Source organism: Suncus etruscus, chromosome 4 (assembly GCF_024139225.1).
Source record: "Suncus etruscus isolate mSunEtr1 chromosome 4, mSunEtr1.pri.cur, whole genome shotgun sequence".
Classification (NCBI taxonomy): Eukaryota; Metazoa; Chordata; class Mammalia; order Eulipotyphla; family Soricidae; genus Suncus; species Suncus etruscus.
The window spans coordinates 160,556,836-160,575,775 of record NC_064851.1 but is presented as its reverse complement, the minus strand read 5'-3'; the positions used below and the strand labels follow the sequence as shown (position 1 = coordinate 160,575,775).

At 39.7% G+C, this 18,940-nt stretch overlaps 1 protein-coding gene and 1 non-coding gene across 2 annotated transcripts in view; both read left to right on the top strand.

The window, feature by feature from the left end:
• Window positions 1-930: 930 nt before the first annotated feature.
• On the top strand, window positions 931-1,037 carry LOC126007427 (U6 spliceosomal RNA). The gene has a single exon (XR_007495000.1). It is a non-coding gene; the product is annotated as a U6 spliceosomal RNA (small nuclear RNA).
• Window positions 1,038-10,905: 9,868 nt separating this feature from the next.
• The window catches only part of SNCAIP (synuclein alpha interacting protein), a 101,589-nt gene continuing 93,554 nt past the window's right edge, over window positions 10,906-18,940 (top strand). Inside the window, 1 exon segment of the mRNA XM_049771389.1 lies at window positions 10,906-11,004. Within this exon segment, the coding sequence (XP_049627346.1) occupies window positions 10,948-11,004 (57 nt within the window). The 5' untranslated portion in view covers window positions 10,906-10,947.

The window sequence follows — 18,940 nt, the reverse complement described above, 5'->3', positions numbered from 1 at the left end:
AAGTTTTTAGTAGTAATAGTTATTCGATGTTACTCTATAGCCTGCTTCAGACCTTAAGTATCTTTATATGCTTGCATATTATGTAAGCATTGAATTTTAAGCTAATTTTATTCGATATTTTTTCTTTTTTCATTTTTTTATAGATAGACCTGGAATTTATTATACTATAGCTCTAGTGAATGAATATCCTTAGCTTGAGATTTTTTGCTCAAAAATGGCTGCATATAAAATGATAAACCTGGATCTCATTAACAGGAGAAACTTAGAACATTTCAGTTACCATGAAATTCTATAGAGAAAGGAAATTTTTTAAGTAATCAAGTCCCAAAAATTTGCAGGATATTTTTTGGCCAATGTCTATCACATGTTTAGAATGGAGAATTTAAACACATACAGATACACAACCTGTATGTTGGTGGGGTGGTGTCTGGGTGGTCTTCATGGGAAATACTAAGTCAAGTCCATTGAGGCAGTTTAATCAGAAGGGCACTAGGCATGGATCCTGTATAATGAAGTTAACATCTGGGGAGATGGTGGGGGTGGTGTTGGGGAGAGGCCACCATCCTTTAATTAAGTACAGATGTAACTGGTCTGGGACCAGCCATTGATCATAGGTAGAAGCTCTCAAATCTGGTTCTGGAACCAGCAAAATCAGGATCACCAGGGAACTTGTTAAGAAATCTTGGGACAAACCCAGATCTAGCAAAGCAGAAATTCACATGAGTTGGTTCTAGCAATCTGTTTTAATGAGCCTTTGGGTGTTTTTCTTGCACACTGAACTTGGAGAACCTTTGCTCTGGGGTTACCCAGAAATTTTGTCCTCACACACAATGAGAGGGATGATGACAAAGCCAAGATAACAGATTCCTGATGTGGTTTGTAGTGTTCCCCATGATGTTGCAGTTTGTCTTCTCTCAAAAATCAGAATCTGTGCTTGCTTCGGCACCTCATATACTAAAATTGGGACGATAGAGAGAAAATTAGCATGGCCCCTGTGCAAGGATGACACGCAAATTTGTGAAGCGTTCCATATTTTAAAAAAATCAGAATCAGCATTGTCATCTGTGATTCATACATTCTTAGTTATAATTGCCAAACAAATCTACTGTAGAAATAAAATATTGTTGCAAAATCAAGAGTAGCTCATGACTGCTTCAGGTGCGCCAAATAATTGGAACTTAGATTTGGAGAGTTTCCTGTACATAAAAGAGTAAAAGATCCAGTTCCCAAATTATTCCATAGTTCCTTTCCAGAAGCTAGTGCAAGACAGATGGTTTAAGTCCATGTGCAGCTTCCTAGTGTTAGAAATAGTTCCTTTTTTTCCTAGATATTTTCTTTTTGCTGGGGCCTCATTTGGTCTGAGTTTTGTACTCGTGTGAAATGGATGACCCTCTTCAACAACAAAGAGCAGATCACAGACTCACTAAGTGAGCTATGTCTGGGTTCTCTTAAAATCATTTTTACTGTCTTGCTCACACTCTTTTTTCCTTTAACCTTCATCATTCCTTCATGTTCTTGATAGAATCCGGGGAGTAAATAAAATAGGATGAGAGACATTGTACTGGCAGGGGCAGCAGCTTCCTAAAGTGGGGTGCATGTTGATTAGGGCTATGTAGAGTCCTGGTGAATTTTCCTCTGCCTCTTCAAGCTGCCCAACATTTCTTGGTTAGTTAGCAGGACACATACTTCTTCCCAAGCAGAACTTTCTTCTGCGTGAGGGGGATCCCCCAAACCTCTAGAATAGTTTCTTACTTTGGGTGGTTGTGATCTCATGAAGCAGCTGTTCCATCTAATCCTGGCCGTGGTCATCTGTAGCAAGTCTTGCTACAATTAGCACCTTGCAGAGTCCTTGAAAATCTGCTTTGGAGTCAAATCCTCCTTTTATGGGAAAATTTTTAAGATGCTTAGAGAGGAATGATTTTTCTCTTTTCCAAGTTCATATTTCCTTAGCTATGCTAGATGAGAGTTTTCCAATCTCCAGCTGTTGGCTTCCTTATTCAATCTGGAACATTCTAGTTTATATGTGGCCTCCAGAAGAGAGACAGGCCACTTCTTAAGTGTATATTAACTACTTGTATACGTTTATTTTCTCTGTTGTACATTTTTGGGTGGTTCCAGGAATCAAATCCAGGACCTCACACATCCAGATAAGTGCACTTCTGCTGGTTTCATGAACAGCACCTTTATTATGCATTATGTTATTTTGTCTTGTATGAAGATCCATACTTTTGGGGCCTGGATAGCACAGTGATAGGTCATTGCCTTTCATGCAGTCGACATGGGATCTCAGCTCCTCAGCAACCCATATGGTCCACTGAGTCTGCCAGGAATGATTTCTGAGTGCAGAACCAGGAGTAACTATTGAGCACCGCCAAATATGGCCCCCCAAACAAAACAAAACACAACAAAAAAGATTTATACTTTTGTGAGTATTGATTCATTTTCTTTTCAAATTTTTTCAAAATTTTTGTTTTGGGGACACACCCAATGGTGTGGTTAGCTCAGGGGTTACTTCTGGCTCTACACTCAGAAATAACTTCTATGAGGTTTGGGGGGGGTGGGTGCATATGGGGTGGCAGGGATCAAACCAGGACAGTGTTGGGTGGCTATGAATGCAAGACAAATGCTAAATGCCTTACCAACCATGCTATAGCTCCAGCCCCCCATTTTAAAATAAATTTTAAACTTTTTTAATAAAACCATACAAATAAAAGTATAAGCTTCCTCTAGCCTTAAAACTGTCTTCTCAAGCTCTGAAGTTGTACCATGAGCTTGTTTATTCACAGATTCTTTAGACTGCAGAGAAAATTGAACGAAGATATGATCCCCCACTTCACCCCCACCAATTGTTTGTGAGAAATATAACTTATAAATTGAAACTCAACATTATAACACAGTCAAAATTTATAGGGGTTTTGCATAGCTATCTTTAGATGAAGTTTTAAGTACAGCACTGCCTCCTTTGCCCTTTTTTAATACAATAAATAGAGAAATGACCTGATGTATCTATCTCAATGAGTTATGGAATGGAATGAATTATAAACTAGTTCAGGGTTTTCTATGGGTCAGGTGTGTTATTACACAAAAGTCTAATTTTGCCTTGTGAATGTCGATGCTTATCAACTCTTGAGGCCTAAGGAAGAGTACATGGCTTAAATGCACTTGCCTTGCATTCATTGATCCCAGTTAGATCCCTAGCACAATTTTTGAATCCCTGAGCCCTGCTAAAAGTGACCCATGAACACAGAACAAAAAGTATGTCCTGGCTTCTATGTGGGGCTCAAAACCCCCAAAATAAAAGCATCTCTGGGAAGCGAAAAGAGTTGCGTATTTGTAGTCATAGCTCACAAAGACCCAAAATGATACAAGACTGGGGATATCTAAGAATTTTTTTTAGGTGATCCAAAGATAGGCCTGTCATTATGGGATATAAAGTGGAGGAAATTAGAAGACTATAACATGTGAGGAACAAGTTCTTGGTACCAAGTTGTCTTTTCCTTATCTAGTAGTACACAAATTTGGTTCCAAAAAATCACTGACTGTTGCTGTCTGTAAAATAGAAGTATGTTCTTGCAAATCATGAAATCTAGTCCCTGCTTCCATCACAGAGTTATAATAAAGTTGTATAAATCATACTCAAGGGGTTTGAAAAAGCAGCATGTGACGTAAAAATAAAGTGTTTCTCAATCCAGCTGCTGTCTTCAGAGAAGGAAAAGGGCAGTAGACAGTAGACAGAAACAATACTGGACGTCTTAGCTATTTGTCTTTGTCAAAAAATGTCTCTAAGTCTTGAGGATCTTCTCTCTGCAGAGCATACTAGAAAGCTCTCTAACAACTTGGCTTCACCGGTATTCTCTCAGGGATCCCCACTGTGGCAAACAAGAAATACAGTGCCCACTTTGTGGGAGCTGCTACAGGCTCAGTGTGTTTCAGTAAAGTCTCTGATGTTATGCCCTTGTGCTAACCATCAACTTCTTTTCCCCCATTTACTTCAAGAGCTTTTGACTGCCAAGTGAGAGCTCACCTGTCTTCCCTCTCCTCCATCATGCAGGTGCAGTGTCTTAGCAAAGACCACATTACACTGCTTTGGTTTTTTATTGGGCCTGGGAGTTGGGGAAATTGGGGAGTTTGACCATACACAGCTGTACAGTGCTCAGGGCTTTGTACTATCTCTCTGGATCCAGGACATTATATTTGGTTGACTCATTTGGGAATCTGTGTTGGAGAGCAGAAAGGATTCAAGAAGAACATGTTGAGCAGGCATGGCCTATAAAAGAAGGTATGGGTGCCGCTGGCAAAACTCTGTGCCACCCCACCCTGGGTCCCCTTTGACTCCTTTTTTTTAAGCTCTTCTTAATTTGTCTCTTTCCTGGGACAATTTCTTGCCTCTCTAATTTCCTTCTTTAGGACTAGGCATATAGCAACTGCGATACTTCTGATTACTGTGAATCAAAGACACAAAGAAGCTGAACCTAACATTTGAAATGGGTTGCTTCCTTGTCAACCAAGCTATTGAGCCAACAAGGCACAGCATTTCTGTAGTCAACCTTTATTTTATGCCAACACAAGTCTTTCTATCACTTAGTTTGTGATCTTTATTTTTTTTGGTTGTGGTGAGAGCTTTTATATGTTCAGGAAATTAAGTATCATTTGTAGGATTTTAGATTAAAATTAGTTTATGCTAATAATATTTTACTATATCTGTGTATATGCATATAGTATGTGTATCTGTAGAGCTACTGTGTTCTCCCAAGTATTTGCTGAATTAGAGAGGATAGGAAATATTGTATTACAAATCAGTTGTGGTTACCTCATCAGTGAGTATACTCTGCTCATATATTTTGACAAACCCAACTTTTTTTTTAATTACCAGCCCTCCTAGTTTTTTGGTAAATGGAACAACAGTGATTTTGGCAGCAAAGAAGAAATTTATGTAATATGAGCCTTGAGAATGAGTCCACACTGGCTCCTTGTAAACTGGAGTGAAGCAATTTATTTCAAGAAGAATTTCAACTGAGTAATTTATGTGATATGTGACTGTAGTCACAAATCAGGGATCCTTTTATGAGCCAAGAACACCAGAATGTGTACATTAAATGAATATCATTGCTCAAAGAAATTCTATTGGCCTCTTCAAGTTTTTCCAGTGATGCTGCCACCACCCAACAGATTTTTGGAAATCATTGTTTGGAATTTTGTTCAGAGTCAGTTTTCAAGTCACAGAAAACTAGTGAAAATTATTGCCTGCTATTTAGGGGTGGTGTCGGGCCTTTGGTAAATCAATTGCTTCTTCCTTTCTAAGTGGACTCTTAATACTTTCCCAGTTCTTTCCCAGGCAGAATCTTGAAGAAAATGAGGGTGTGGGAGGTGTAAGAATAGCTGGGGTCACTCGGAAGACTGTGACATAGACTCATAGACACATTATGCCACCAGCCCTACCCACACTCTTTAATAGGCAGTGACTTCTGTTGCTGGCAGTTGATCAAGACTGTGAGAGAAAGAAAACTTCTTCCAATGTTATGTACAGTTTAGGCTCATTATTTTGTTCTTTATTTCTTCTAGCTGAATATAAATTTGGAGCTGGAATTAAGTTCTCAGAATGCTTCAAATATATCAAAAGAAGTGGGGAGGGAGGTAGTTCCTCACAGTGGTCCTGTATACAGGTCCAAATCATCAGAATTTTCACTTCTAATGTTCTGTTCTTTTCATTCTAAATAGTATAATCCCGATGGGCAGCATTAAATCATTATCGAATGCTTCCTTACTTTTCCTTATCTTCCCTTCTACTTCCTGAGCAATTTCCTATCCAGCTCTGTCCCCCTTAAGAAAATGAATATATGAACTACCTGCCTGAGTGAATAATAAAAGTTTAAAACATCCTTGAAGAGATTTGGAGGGCCAGACTGTGGGGAAAATGTGAGAGCTCCCATATTCTGACAACACTGAGGACACAACCCACATTGGGAGTTTCCAGTTAGTTGAGGGGAGGACTTCAGTACAGAAGAAAGTGGGTCCAGAAAACTTAGAGTCAATGACTACAGCTTGTAGGTTCACAGGTAGTACATTGATTAAGTGGCTGGGTTACTTTGTGTTAATATGATGAAAAGAAATATGATTTTAGAATAAGCCATCTGGACTGTTCAAATGATCCCAACTTTATCCCAACATCTGGGACAGCAGAACTCATTACTTCTTGCCTCCATCAGTTCTCATTGGGGTAGACTGGTGACCACATGGCTGTCACAGAGCTAACAGCCTGTTTGAACATGTGCTTGTTCGTCTTGACCTCCACAGTCAACACAAGTGTGCTTATGTATTCTATCTTTGTAGCTTCTATCATATCTTTTACATAATGGGAAATCAGAGAAAACCTGATGAAACCACAGTGATGAAGCTTGTTTCTCTGAGTACTTTTCCAAGGATATCTGGGCTTCCTACTTAGTTGCATTGTTTTGGGCGTATGGAAGGTAGAGAGGTATGGATCCTTTCTCTCATTTGGCTGTACATGACTTTTAGCACTGCTTGCTAAGCATTCAAAGCTCAGTCTTAATCTTTGAGATGGATAGAAGCGTCTTTCTTGGCTCTTAGTAACATTGGCATGAAAAGAAATGACTATTCTCATTGAACTAGTCAATTCCAGTTCAATCCCAGGCAGATTGTTTCTTGAACACTGACAGATGTGACCCCTGGACACTACTGGATGTGCCACACCACTATAAATGAATGAATGAATGAATGAATAATTGAGTCCTGAGACCTTCAAGGGATATGATGCCAACAACATGATGCAGAAGAAAAAGATCTATAAAGACTGTCAGGGTACGCTGACCCTTTCCGAGGAAATAGAAAAAAATTTTTCTAGCCTCTCCTGTAGGCTCTCAGTTAGCTTGTGGTCTCTTTTTGTCTTGAATTTTGCTCTGCTCCCTCTCAGCCCCACTCATTACAATAATATGGTGGCACTATTGGAAACTCAATTCTAATGTCAAGTTAAGAATCCTTCTTCCAGTTGTGATGGAAACATCTTACATCGTAGCCTTTATGATGTTTGTGAAGGTTTTATTTCTCTGGCCTAAGGGTGGGATGGAGGTATCATCAAGGTGCATGAGGCCACACACTAGTAGGGTGATTGTCAGAAATTTTATTTGCTGCTGTTGTGGACAGAATATTTAAAACAGTATTCCAATACTGATTTGATCCTAGAATATAAATAAAGTAAGACATTAGCAGGAGGTACCAATAAAAAAAGAGAGATATTTAACTGTTTAATTCTGAATTCCTTTCTAAGGTCTAATAGTAGTTGATTCAAGCCTAGTGCATTAATGATAAAATTTGGGGTGGGGGAGCACATTCTCACAGATGGATAAAAATAGCAATGGTGGTCTTCCCTTAACACTGAGAAGATTTAAACAACAACAACAACAACAACAACAACAACGACCTGCATACTGGACAGGGCTTTCTGCATGCCCTTTAATTGTGACTTGAAATTAGATGCCGCTCCACATCATCCTGACTTCAATGTAGGATATACAGATTCCAGGACCTTGAATACAGAAACATGATACCAACAACAGAGACTGTGAAAAATATAACTGTATGGGCATTACAGACAATGACCGGGATTGGAAAACTAATTTGCCTGGAGTCTAGAAATTTCAGGGGTAGGGTCTCCTTTTATTTAGGACAGAGTTTTTCCTTTCCATGACCCCCATACTTTGGTGGGCCCATGCAAACAATAATTGCCACTCTAACATTGTTTTTACAGTGCTCCTTTGACTCTAAACCTTTAAGAAACCACTAGTAAAAATATCTGGAACTGCAAAAAAATGGTTTACATTAGTGTTAACATATATGCTTTTAGTTACACTAGCATTCTGGGGGATAAAGGAGGGAGATAAGGGATATCTGCTTGGGAACAGGGATGAAGGGAGGACAACACCGGTGGTGGAAAGGCCCTCATTTATTGTCACTGTGTACCATAAATATCACTGTGTAAGATTTGTAATTCACTTTGGCCACAATAAAAATTAAAAATTAAAAATAGCAATGGTTCAGCTCTTTCCCACTGTTACCAGAGAATACAGACGTGTTGAGAGTTAGGAATATTGTAAAGAAGTCAGAATTTATGTAAAATCACTCAAGGTATAAAAATTAGTGAGACTGTATATTTTAACACTGCTAGGGCCAGACCACTCATCAGTATCCCATGTAGCCAACACAATGCTGTGCATCCTGTTAGATACTGTGTGTCCCTGGTAGGAAAAGAGGTTCAATCATTGGGAATAGTTTAGAGGATACTGGTGCTTCTGTTGGTGTTAGAAGACAAGTGTAAGAAGAGGTCCCATAGTCTCAGCATGGGTTCTCTATGATGGAGAATTGTTTATATCAGCTGCAAGAATCAGATGGTCCCCTCATCCACCAAAGCACAGTGTCTGAATGTGTCTGGGGTTTGGAGGAAGCAGAATCATGAGCCAGGGTCAACTGTAGATTTCTCCTTCACTGAGAAGTGGTGATTGATGTTAGGAATATGGCTGAAAATGGAGAATAACAGTGATTTCTGCATGTGCTCTATGAAGATGTGCTCCTTTCACTGGCAACTTCCAAAAAGAGAAGCATTGAACAGAGGCATCATAAGTCTCCCTAAATGACCCAAAGGAAAGTAGAATCCCAGAGACTTGTACCTTGGAAGCAATGTGACAATGGGTTACTTTTATGTATTCATTTTTGTTTGTTTTTGTTTTTCGGGCCACACCCGTTTGATGCTCAGGGGTTACTCCTGGCTAAGCACTCAGAAATTGCCCCTGGTTTGGGGGGACCGTATGGGACACTGGGGGGTTGAATCATGGTCCTTCCTTGGCTAGCGCTTGCAAGGCAGACACCTTGCCTCTAGCGCCACCTCGCCTGCCCCCAAACATATATTCTATTAGAACTTCACTTCATCTTCCAGAGTCCAAATAGAAAGATTTTCTTCCATGGTACCAAGGGTTATATTTTCCACTGGATGTGTTGTATCAGAATCTCTACACTTGAGCGGGTGATGCTCTTTATGTGGTCAGAACACAGAAGCAGTCCCTGAGAGTAGAACCAGGAGTACACCTTGAATACGCCTTGATGTGGTAAAAAAATATTTTTTAAGGACTGGTTTCAATCTCATGCAATGTGGCTGAGCATTTTCCTCAGCACATGTATGTGGAATACTACTGCTCAGGTGCATAATTTAGGCTCTCTCATCACAAATTAGCTTCTTTTAGAAGGAAGTTCTAAAACTTGGGGCCAGGGAAATAAAATATCAGGTAGGGCACTGAATTTGTTGTCAGACAACCTGAGTTTGATCCCTGGCATCACACATTATTCCTGAGCCTTACAGGAATGATCTTTGATTGGAGAGTGAGGGTATGCCCTGAACACTACTGGATGTGCTCACCTCCAATAGAAACAAAAGAAGTTCTAAAACTCAGTAAACTGATTAAAAAATGAATAGGGTTTCTGAATAGAAACTTTTCCCAGAGGAAACCTAGAAATACCAAATGGCACATGAAAAGATAAAAGATAATTCATCAACTCTGTCTCTCCTTTTTGTTTGTTTTTGGATCACACCCAATGATGCTAAGGGCCACTACAAGCTCAGTGCTTAGATGTGTATCTTGGTGGTTGTCATGGGAGAACATGACCATGTGTGTAGCTCAAAAATAAATATCCAGATGAGAAAAAAATGTCTTATAAGAGTCTCCTTTAATAGGGAGCTACCTTTACAGTCTAGATCTCATATTGATCAGCGCCCTGTCTAGATTTTTTTTTTCAGTTTTCAGTAAGAATAATTTCAGGGGCCAAAGCAGTGGCACAGCAGTAGGGCGTTTGCTTTGCATGCGACTGACCCAGTACAGACTGTGTGTTTGATCCCCAGTGCCCTATATGGTCTCCTGAGCCAGGATCTATTTCTGATTACCATGATTTCATGGTTACTATTACCATGAGTAACCCCTGAGCGTCACTGTGTGTGGCCCCCCCCAAAAAAGAAGGAAAAAACCAAACATTTAATAAAAAGAACAATTTTTGTCACCCCTTGATGAGTAAATCAAGAGAATGAATTGCTTCTGAGAAGCTGGTCTGAGTCCCACAGGTAGGTTTGATCATCAAACTCAAACAAGTGGTGACAGTGAGATCTCACTGTGAGTTGGCTCAGCCTAGGAGGCTGCTCATTGCATCATGGCAGGAGATCAATATTTTTGTCCCCGACATCTTTAGGTGCCGCTGTCACCTTGATGCTTGGTGATGGAAAGATGAACTAGGGAAATCTGAGTCTTCCCTAACAATTTAATGGAATTGTACTGGAGGTGTCCTGAGACAGGGCTGAGGGAAAACCTTCTGGAATTTGCTCCATAGAAACTACAGGAAGAGGCATGCAAGGGGCTTTTTGTACTGCTCTTAGACATCTTTTCTTTTGAGTGGTAAACTAGTGATTGGCCCTGTGACTTGTATCTGTCTGGTGTTTGTGTTCTGCCAGGAGAAATCCACTATAACTGCTCCCTGATTCAGATTCAAGGATATGTCCACCATGTACAATCAAAAGTGATTTTCCTGAAACTAAGCATTGATTTCCAACCTGACTTCTGGTTTTTCCAAGGCTGTGCTATTACAAGGTGGGAGATATGGGGCACTGGGCATATCCTATTGATTACAAAAAGAGAGAGATTATAAATGATGAGCAGGCACAAGGGAGGTGGAGCAAAGAATAGGTTCAAAGTATTGCTGGGAGCCCCCCAAAACCAACCCCTTTGCTTCTGAATAGCCAGGCTGAGAATAGTTGAAGGGGAGAGCAAAAAAGAAGCCTGTTGTAGACTTTAGTTTTGGTTCTACCACTCCTCATCTTTCTGGATTTCCTTCTGTTCTGCCTTCTCCAGGAATTTATGAGCCTCTAACCTAACTCAAAATGTGCAAAGAAGAATAATGGAAGCCCCTGAATATCTTGATTTGGATGAAATTGACTTCACTGATGACATATCGGTAAGTATGGCTACTGGCAGAGGCCACTTTTTAGGGTGTTTTGTCTCCACCTAAATGGACTCTTCAATACCTTAAGACATTAATACTATACCTTGTGTTTGGCAGAAATGGGCAGTTGAGGGTCTCCAGGACCATAAAGTTGAATCCCACTTAATTGTGTCTGAGTCGCTGTAGAAAGGCATTTAAACTCACTCATATTCTCATTCTCCATTTATTTCATTGTTGTCAAAATTATTTCCCAAGTACATTTATAAAATGCCTGCATCCAGTAAGCACTCAAGAGTTCTTTAAATATGCCATTCACTCTGAGATCATCCTCTTTCTACTTTTGGCAAAGTCACAGCTAGAAATTCTTGTACTTATACAGGGACCTTGGATAATATATTATGAGGTCATTGGTATTGAGTAAACCAGGAATCCTTCCAGTCACTATTGGTATCAAAACACAGGTCAGCTGTGTGGCTGGACTACTGAGAAGAGTTGGACAGACTAACACACTTCAGGACCCCTTTTTATTCCTGAACGGATTGATAAGTACTTGTTTTCCTCAGTGCCATCAAAGAGCTGCTGCCTCCTGGGCATTAGCAAACACAAGCACCTCTAGAATTAGTCATTGAATGGATTGTCCATGCGGACTGTGATGAGGACTGCACAGGACTGTTATCAGGCCATCAGTTATGCCCCTGTAAATACGGAAAATTTTAGGCCCTCTAGTCCAAGTGGGCCAATATTAAAGGGAGTGATGAAGATCTTTCTGTGCTTAGCCCTAAGGCTTCTCTTTCTGGGACTTCCTAGGTCACAGTATCTAACTTTACATTTACAGGACCTAGTATTGGGTCCTGGCTAGAAATTGCCTTGATGTGCTGATTTGCATATGGCTTAGCCCAGTGTGATACCTGCTTTATCTTTACTTGGAACTAAAATTTGTACACTGTGTGCAAAACACCTCAGATGACCGAAATGAACCCCCTGTTTTATATAATCTAGGATGATTGTATTACTTTTAAGGAAAACCTCCCAAGAAATGTTCAGGGAGTCCCAGGACCACTATTGGAACTTCATTTTGGGCTAGGAGGTTCTCCGTTAGGGCCCAGAAATGCTAGGTACTACAGAGCCAATGTGGTGGTATTTGGAGGCCTTCACAGTTACACCTGGGAATTCTCAGAAGATCATACAACACCTAGGAGAGTGCTTACAGGACATGCGCCCAAATCCTGAGATGTCTTCCTAATCTCAGAATACCTATTTTTCCATTTGATTGTTTTGGGAGCACATCTCTGTGCTTGCGATCACTCCAAAGTGGGCTCAGAATTGATGTGTGGTGCTGGAGATCACATCAGTGTTGGCTGCATAGAAATTGAGTGCCTTAACTCTTGTATTATTTCTCCAGCTCACAGCATGGCGCATGATTCTTTCTAAATTCATTCCTGCATGTTATATTAGCAGGGTGTAGAAAAGAAAGGCAAATCGAAAGTATGGCTAAGTGTTAGGAGTGAGTGGTGTTTCAGAAAGAGAAATAGGTTCGGATTAGGAGCTCCTGGTGCTCTTTTCTAAAGTTTAATCATAAAATTTCAGAGCAAGGGCTTTGAAAGTCTTAGCCCAAGGCTCTCCCTGTTTCAGATCTCTGGTGGTTTGAGCATGTTTCTTTGGCTTCTGTGAGATACTCACCTAACTTTTAAGTTTAACTTGAGACTGAAGAAAAGTAATTATTTAAGTGATGAAGAATTTAGCTGGGCATCCAGTAAATTTCTCCTTAAAATGGTAGCTTCTGTTATTACTTCAATGAATAGTAAATTAATACTTATATAACCAATAGTGAAGAGAAATCTTTAGGGAAAAGACTAGGCAGTGGGTCAAGACTTTTAAAAAAAAAATAAATATCACAATAGAGTAGTTGTATTTATAGAAGAGTCCTCTGGCAGAAGCCCATAATGTTGATGAGTTAGGAACTCCTCTTGAAAGATAGTAAAATATGGTAAGCAATAACGGAGGCTGTTCAGCAAATTAGAATGTAGGGTTGGGCAATAATGGAGTCTACCTACACTGCTCAGCTCATAAAAACGTCCATCTATGAGTGTAGTTGCTCTGCAAATTTACCAGCCCTCCTTTAATTCTGTTTCAGGGATTTGTGTCTTCAATATATCGTATTTTCCGGTGTATAAGACGACTGGGCGTATAAAACGACCCCTAATTTTGCAGTTAAAACATAGGTTTAGGCCTCTATTCGCTGTATCAGACAGAACGTTCTTGTGCTGCAACTGTATGTATCACAGTGAGCCAATCACAACAAGCAAAGGTTCAAAGGTTCTACTGTCATAGACTTCCTCTCTGACTCTGGCCAATTTGAGCAGAATTTTTACAGTATAGATTCGGGTCCAAACATTGTCTAATTTGCATGCATAAAAAGCCTGCTTGGATTGGCTGAGTTAGAGAGGCAGTCCGAGCAGCCTTGCAGTGATTGGTCCCTTATCTTAGGCACCTTTTTTGGCAATTCCCTGGTGGCTTCAGTTAATCTCCCCCACTAAATGAACCAAACAACACCCTATCTTTGAACCCTAGCACTGAACCACCAACACAGTTAGCTGGGTTTTGCTAGAAGTGGCCCCCAGATCTCCTGAGTACTGTTTGGGAGTTCCCAAGAGATTTGGCATATTGAAACAATTTTCAGGATATACTCGGCATATAAGACGACCCCGATTTTCGGTTGATCTTTTTGTTGTTGTTTCAAAAGTCGTCTTATACACCAGAAAATACGGTATATATTTAAACTTAAACCATAAGGGAAAGAATGAAATTGCAGACTGGGGAGATGTATGTGCCTATGAGTCCTGTGTTTCAACCCCATTACCACATGATTCCCTGGGAACTTTTGGAAGTGACTTCGGAGCACCACACTGGAATAACCTCAATAAACAACTAGTCATGACCAAAGATAGAAAGAGAATGATAGAATGAAGTAGATTTGTTGATTTATAACCACTATGATTATAGAGTAATTGCAATGGGGGTAGACATGATCTTATTTAATCCTCAAAACAATACAATGAAGCCAAGTCTGTGTTTATTATCTTTGTTTAACAGATGAAAAACTAGCATGGGGTTATAACTTAAGTTGTCCTACCCACTTAGCTAGATAGGAGCCGTCTGCTCTCTCCAAAATTGCCACTGCCAGCTACAACAATGAACTCTATGATGCATAGAGTAGTCTAGAGTAGAAGTCTTCATCTAAATTTTGTTCACAGCCCACCCCTATCACAATATCTCAATACTGAGACACATTTGTGTGTGTGTGTGTGTGTGTGTGTGTGTGTGTGTGTGTGTGTGTGTGTGTATTTGAGGTTTACTGCCAAAAAATGTTCTTGGGACTTTGTGGAGCTGGTGATAAAATCTGAGCCTCCCACACAGCCTGTTGATCAGTCCCTTGAGCTGTCTCTCCAGATCCTAATGTCTTAACTGGAAGGCGTTACTAGCAAGTAGTGGGTAGCAATGAAGGGATGTTACTAAACACCCTACAAAATGCAGCAAAATTACCTGCAGAATAATTTGCTTCCCTAAATAGGTAGAAAACAAACATCTGGATATTTAAGAGGAATCATCTATACTGGTACTTTCCCCAGGATGTCATAAATTAAAAATATAATTCTGAATAGTCAAAGCAGTGAACCTGAGTCAGATTTAACCATTCTAAAAATATGTTTCACGTTAGAGAGCTTGCCAGTCAGAACTTAGGTATTTTCAAATAAAGATGAATAGAAATGAGGATAACTCATTCTTTGGACTACTATTCTGGTTAAGTTGTAGGGGAAAATTGTACATCATATATTTGAAATAAAGGTATTTTAAAAAAACACAACTACAGTTTTAGACTCCATCCTCTTCAGTCATAGCTCTCTGTTGAACTCAAGGTTTCACGATTCCTTCTCCTGGTCATGAGTCTGGCTTTTGTTTTAATTAAAATACAAACAGTATGTTGGTATCATAAAACTACTCCAACTGTTTTGCCTTCGCCTAATGAGACAAAACACAGAAGGCAATCGCAGCACTTTGAAGTTTCCCAGAACTCAAATAGAATGTTCATCCTTTGCACAAGGCAGAGTTGAGACTCTAGATTCTTGTAACCCTGCCACGGGAATGGTAGGATGCGGTGCAGCCACTGCAGAGCATGAGGAAAAGAGGATGACACAACACAAAGGTTCTGGCCAGCTTCTCTGTCAAGGTGAATGGGTTTACAGATTTCTCTCATTATTTCTACTGTATCCAGATTCCTCTTGGAAAAAAAGATAATAGTGCTCTGGAATACTAGTTTACCATAGGATTTTCAGTAGCTCAGGTGCTTTAATTTTATGGAAAGGCTAATTTCTGTTCTCAAAATGGAATTCTTAGGTCTGAGGGATAACTCAAAGCCCCTAGTTTGATTTCTGGGGAAAAAAGAAAAAAAAATAAAGTTCAAAAAACACAGTAACTTCCCTTCCCATCCTCACCTTTCCCTTGTAATAGGCACACAAGAACCAGGGAATAGTATACGCAGTTAGGGTTTGTGTCTAGCACATATTTGACCCATTTATATCCCTTCAATAAAATGATTCAAAAGCATCAACAGGTACAGCCTGGAGGACCCAAATACTACTGCTGTGGCCTTAACTATCCCTAGAACCACAGGCCTCGAACAGAACTACCTTGCATGGAACAAACAATCTAATTAACAGAGAATCACCAATGGGGCCTCTTTGTTTCCCAAGAACCATTTGGAAAAGTCTTTCCCTCTTTCCCCTCAAAACAAACAACAATTATTTAGTACTCTGCCCAGTATGGACTAAAATTAAAGTTGAGCTGTGTGTTATTGGAAAACTTCATTTGTCATCTTGAGATTTTGGTTGTGTTGTGTATTTCCATAAATAATTTAAATTGGTGGTCTTGTTTACGCCTCAGATCAGTCCAGACACACAGGCCCTCTCTTCATTTCCTCTTTGGCAGATAAAAAGGTAGAGGTTTGGAGGGGTCTTATCTTACATAGGTAAGATAGATTAGGGGCAGGACAGGATGCAAGCACACAACTCTATGATAAAAAAAAAAAATTGAGTGAAAGAATCTCTAGTTCAGACCCCATCCCTCTTCCTGATTGACACTGACAAGATTGAAAACAGTTTTTTGGAGAAAAGGGAGGCTGGTACTCATCATAACTAAAATAAAAGTTAAAGAGGGTGCAGAAAAATGTCCTAATTTTCTCATCTTTTCCACTAACATTTATAATAATCACATCTACCTAATCACTAAATTTTATGAAGAAAATATGAACATTAATCAAATTCACATAGGGATGTGAATGTAATAAATACAGACTCAAATTTTATTTGGGGGGAATCTCCCTAGCTGTGCTGGTAGACCAGAGGCGAGTCCCAGAAATTTGGAGCTGATAGGGTGCAATAGTGTTGCAAGGACATTAACGCTCTGCCTGGCAGTACTAGGTAGACATATGTGCTGTTAAAGATTGAACTTGAGGCCTAATACATGCAAAATATACATTTTACCAAGTTGAACTATGCTCTTACCTACATACATATGTATCTATGTATATACATATATGTACATAGAGCCACATATTTATTTATGTAAATAAATATAAATGGTATACTGTATTTGCCGGCATATAAGATGACCCTTCAACCCATGAAAAACTTCCTAAAAGTCTTAAAAGTAAGTTACTTCTTAAAAGTAAGAGGGGTGCGGATCACTTGTCCCTGAAGCTGGAACAAGTTTCAGCATGCCGTATACCAGCATATAATATGACTTCCGACTTTTAGGAAGTTTTTCAAGGGTTGAAGGGTCGTCTTATATGCTGGCAAATATGCTATGTGTACCTACCCAAGTAGAAATGCAATATTTTTTCTTTTGGATAGAAATTTTTTGCTGTTTATTTGTTTCTGAATTGCACCCAGTGGTGCCCAGGTGTTACTCCTGGCTCTGCACTCAGAGATCACTCCTGGCAGGCTCGGGGGACCATATAGGATGTTGGGATTTGAACCGACATCTTGTGTTTGCTGCCTGCAAGACAAACGTCTTACCTCTGTACTATTGCTTCTGCCCTGAATAGGAATTGTATCTATCATTCTGAATGCAGCATTTTGGTGAAATTTTATATTTTTTAGTGATTAAAGAAAGAACATCTATTTGTTTTGAGTGTGTGTGAGTTAGATGAAATGATCCCCCCCCCCACACACACACACACATACACCTTACTGTTGTTCACTCTAGTCTAAGCCCTTACACCTAGAGTAATAGCACATATTTATGTCAATTTATTTTCCTGGTGAACTTGAGCCACTTGATCATTGAAACGTCATTTATTATAGCAAAAAAATCTCTCTGTAATTGAGTTTTTACCTTTTCCTGTCCCATACATGGAGCATCATTTTCCTAAAACACCTGCCACTCCCCAACTCCCAGCTTGATGAGCACGAGTTTGTTTCACTTCTATCTACCTGCTGCTGCTTCCGTGATTTTATTACATTTGGATCAGTAGGCACTTCCCAGCAAGTAGAGCCTGGAGAAGGGCCTGGTTAATGTGCAAAGGTGGGATTGGAAAAGAATACAGTTTGACCCATTTATTTTTTTAATAATATCTTTATTTAAGTACCATGATTACAAACATTTGTAGTTGGGTTTCAGTTAGAATAAAGAACACCCTTGGGCCTGGAGAGATAGCTCAACGGCGTTTGCCTTGCAAGCAGCCGATCCAGAACCAAAGGTGGTTGGTTCGAATCCCGGTGTCCCATATGGTCCCCTGTGCCTGCCAGGAGCTATTTCTGAGCAACAGCCCGGAGTAACCCCTGAGCATCGCCGGGTGTGGCCCAAACAACAACAACAACAACAACAACAACAAAAAAGAATAAAGAACACCCCCCACTTCACCAGTGCAACCTTCCCACCACCAATAGTTTTCCCCATTTACCTGGAAAAGAAGAAAGGTATTAAAGTACAAGCACACTCTCTGACGCCTTTTATCTAGCAAAGAGTCAACCAAGTAAACTTTTTTTTTCTGTTTTCTTTTGTGGTTCAGAGAAAGTGGCCATGACCTTTTCGTGACATGTGTCTTGACTACTCTCTGTCCTTTGGGCCCTTTTCTTCTCAGGCTTGCCCTGATCCTCTTTTAACTTAATTTTGTGCTTCTCTGTCAGATAATGGTACATCAGCTGCTCCAAAACTTCACATCTTATTCTGAGATCTTGTCTGTTGTCTTAACACTTAAAAAGAAAGGAATTAGAAACAACAGTCAGTCAAGAAAAGCTCTTTTTTCATGTCTCACAGTCAGTGTTATAGATCAAGACTAAAACTAGGTCCCCAATTTGTTTATGTATTTCTGACTCGTACTTTGTAGATTATCTTTCCTGCCAGTCAGACAGAGCATTACTATCTTAAAACAGTTGTCTTTGACAGTTGTTCACAAAGACTATATATTATGAATAATTAAATTTTATGACACTTTATTCAATCAACACTTACTAAACACTTACAGTGTGCCGGCCATGATTCTAGGTTTGGGGTGAATGACAGACTTTATCTCTGCTCTCTCCAAATTTACAGAACTGGATAGTAATAAGTTTCTTATAAAAGGTCAGTTTAACTTCATTACTGGTCACATTAAATTACAATATCAAATGACATTCATTTTTTAATAAATAAGATCTTTAATTAAATCACCATGATATACAGTCACAAAATTGTTCATGATTGAGTTTTAGTCATACAATGCACAACTCCCTTCACCAGTGCACATTTCCCACCATCGATGGCACCAGTTTCCTTCCCTTTTCCTCTCCCCTCTCCCCTTTCCTGCCTTTGGGGCTGACCTTTTCTTCTCTCTTTCTTCCCCTTTTTTCCCTTTTAGACACTGTAAACGAGTTTAAAATATTGTTACTGAAGCGGTATCATAGCTATC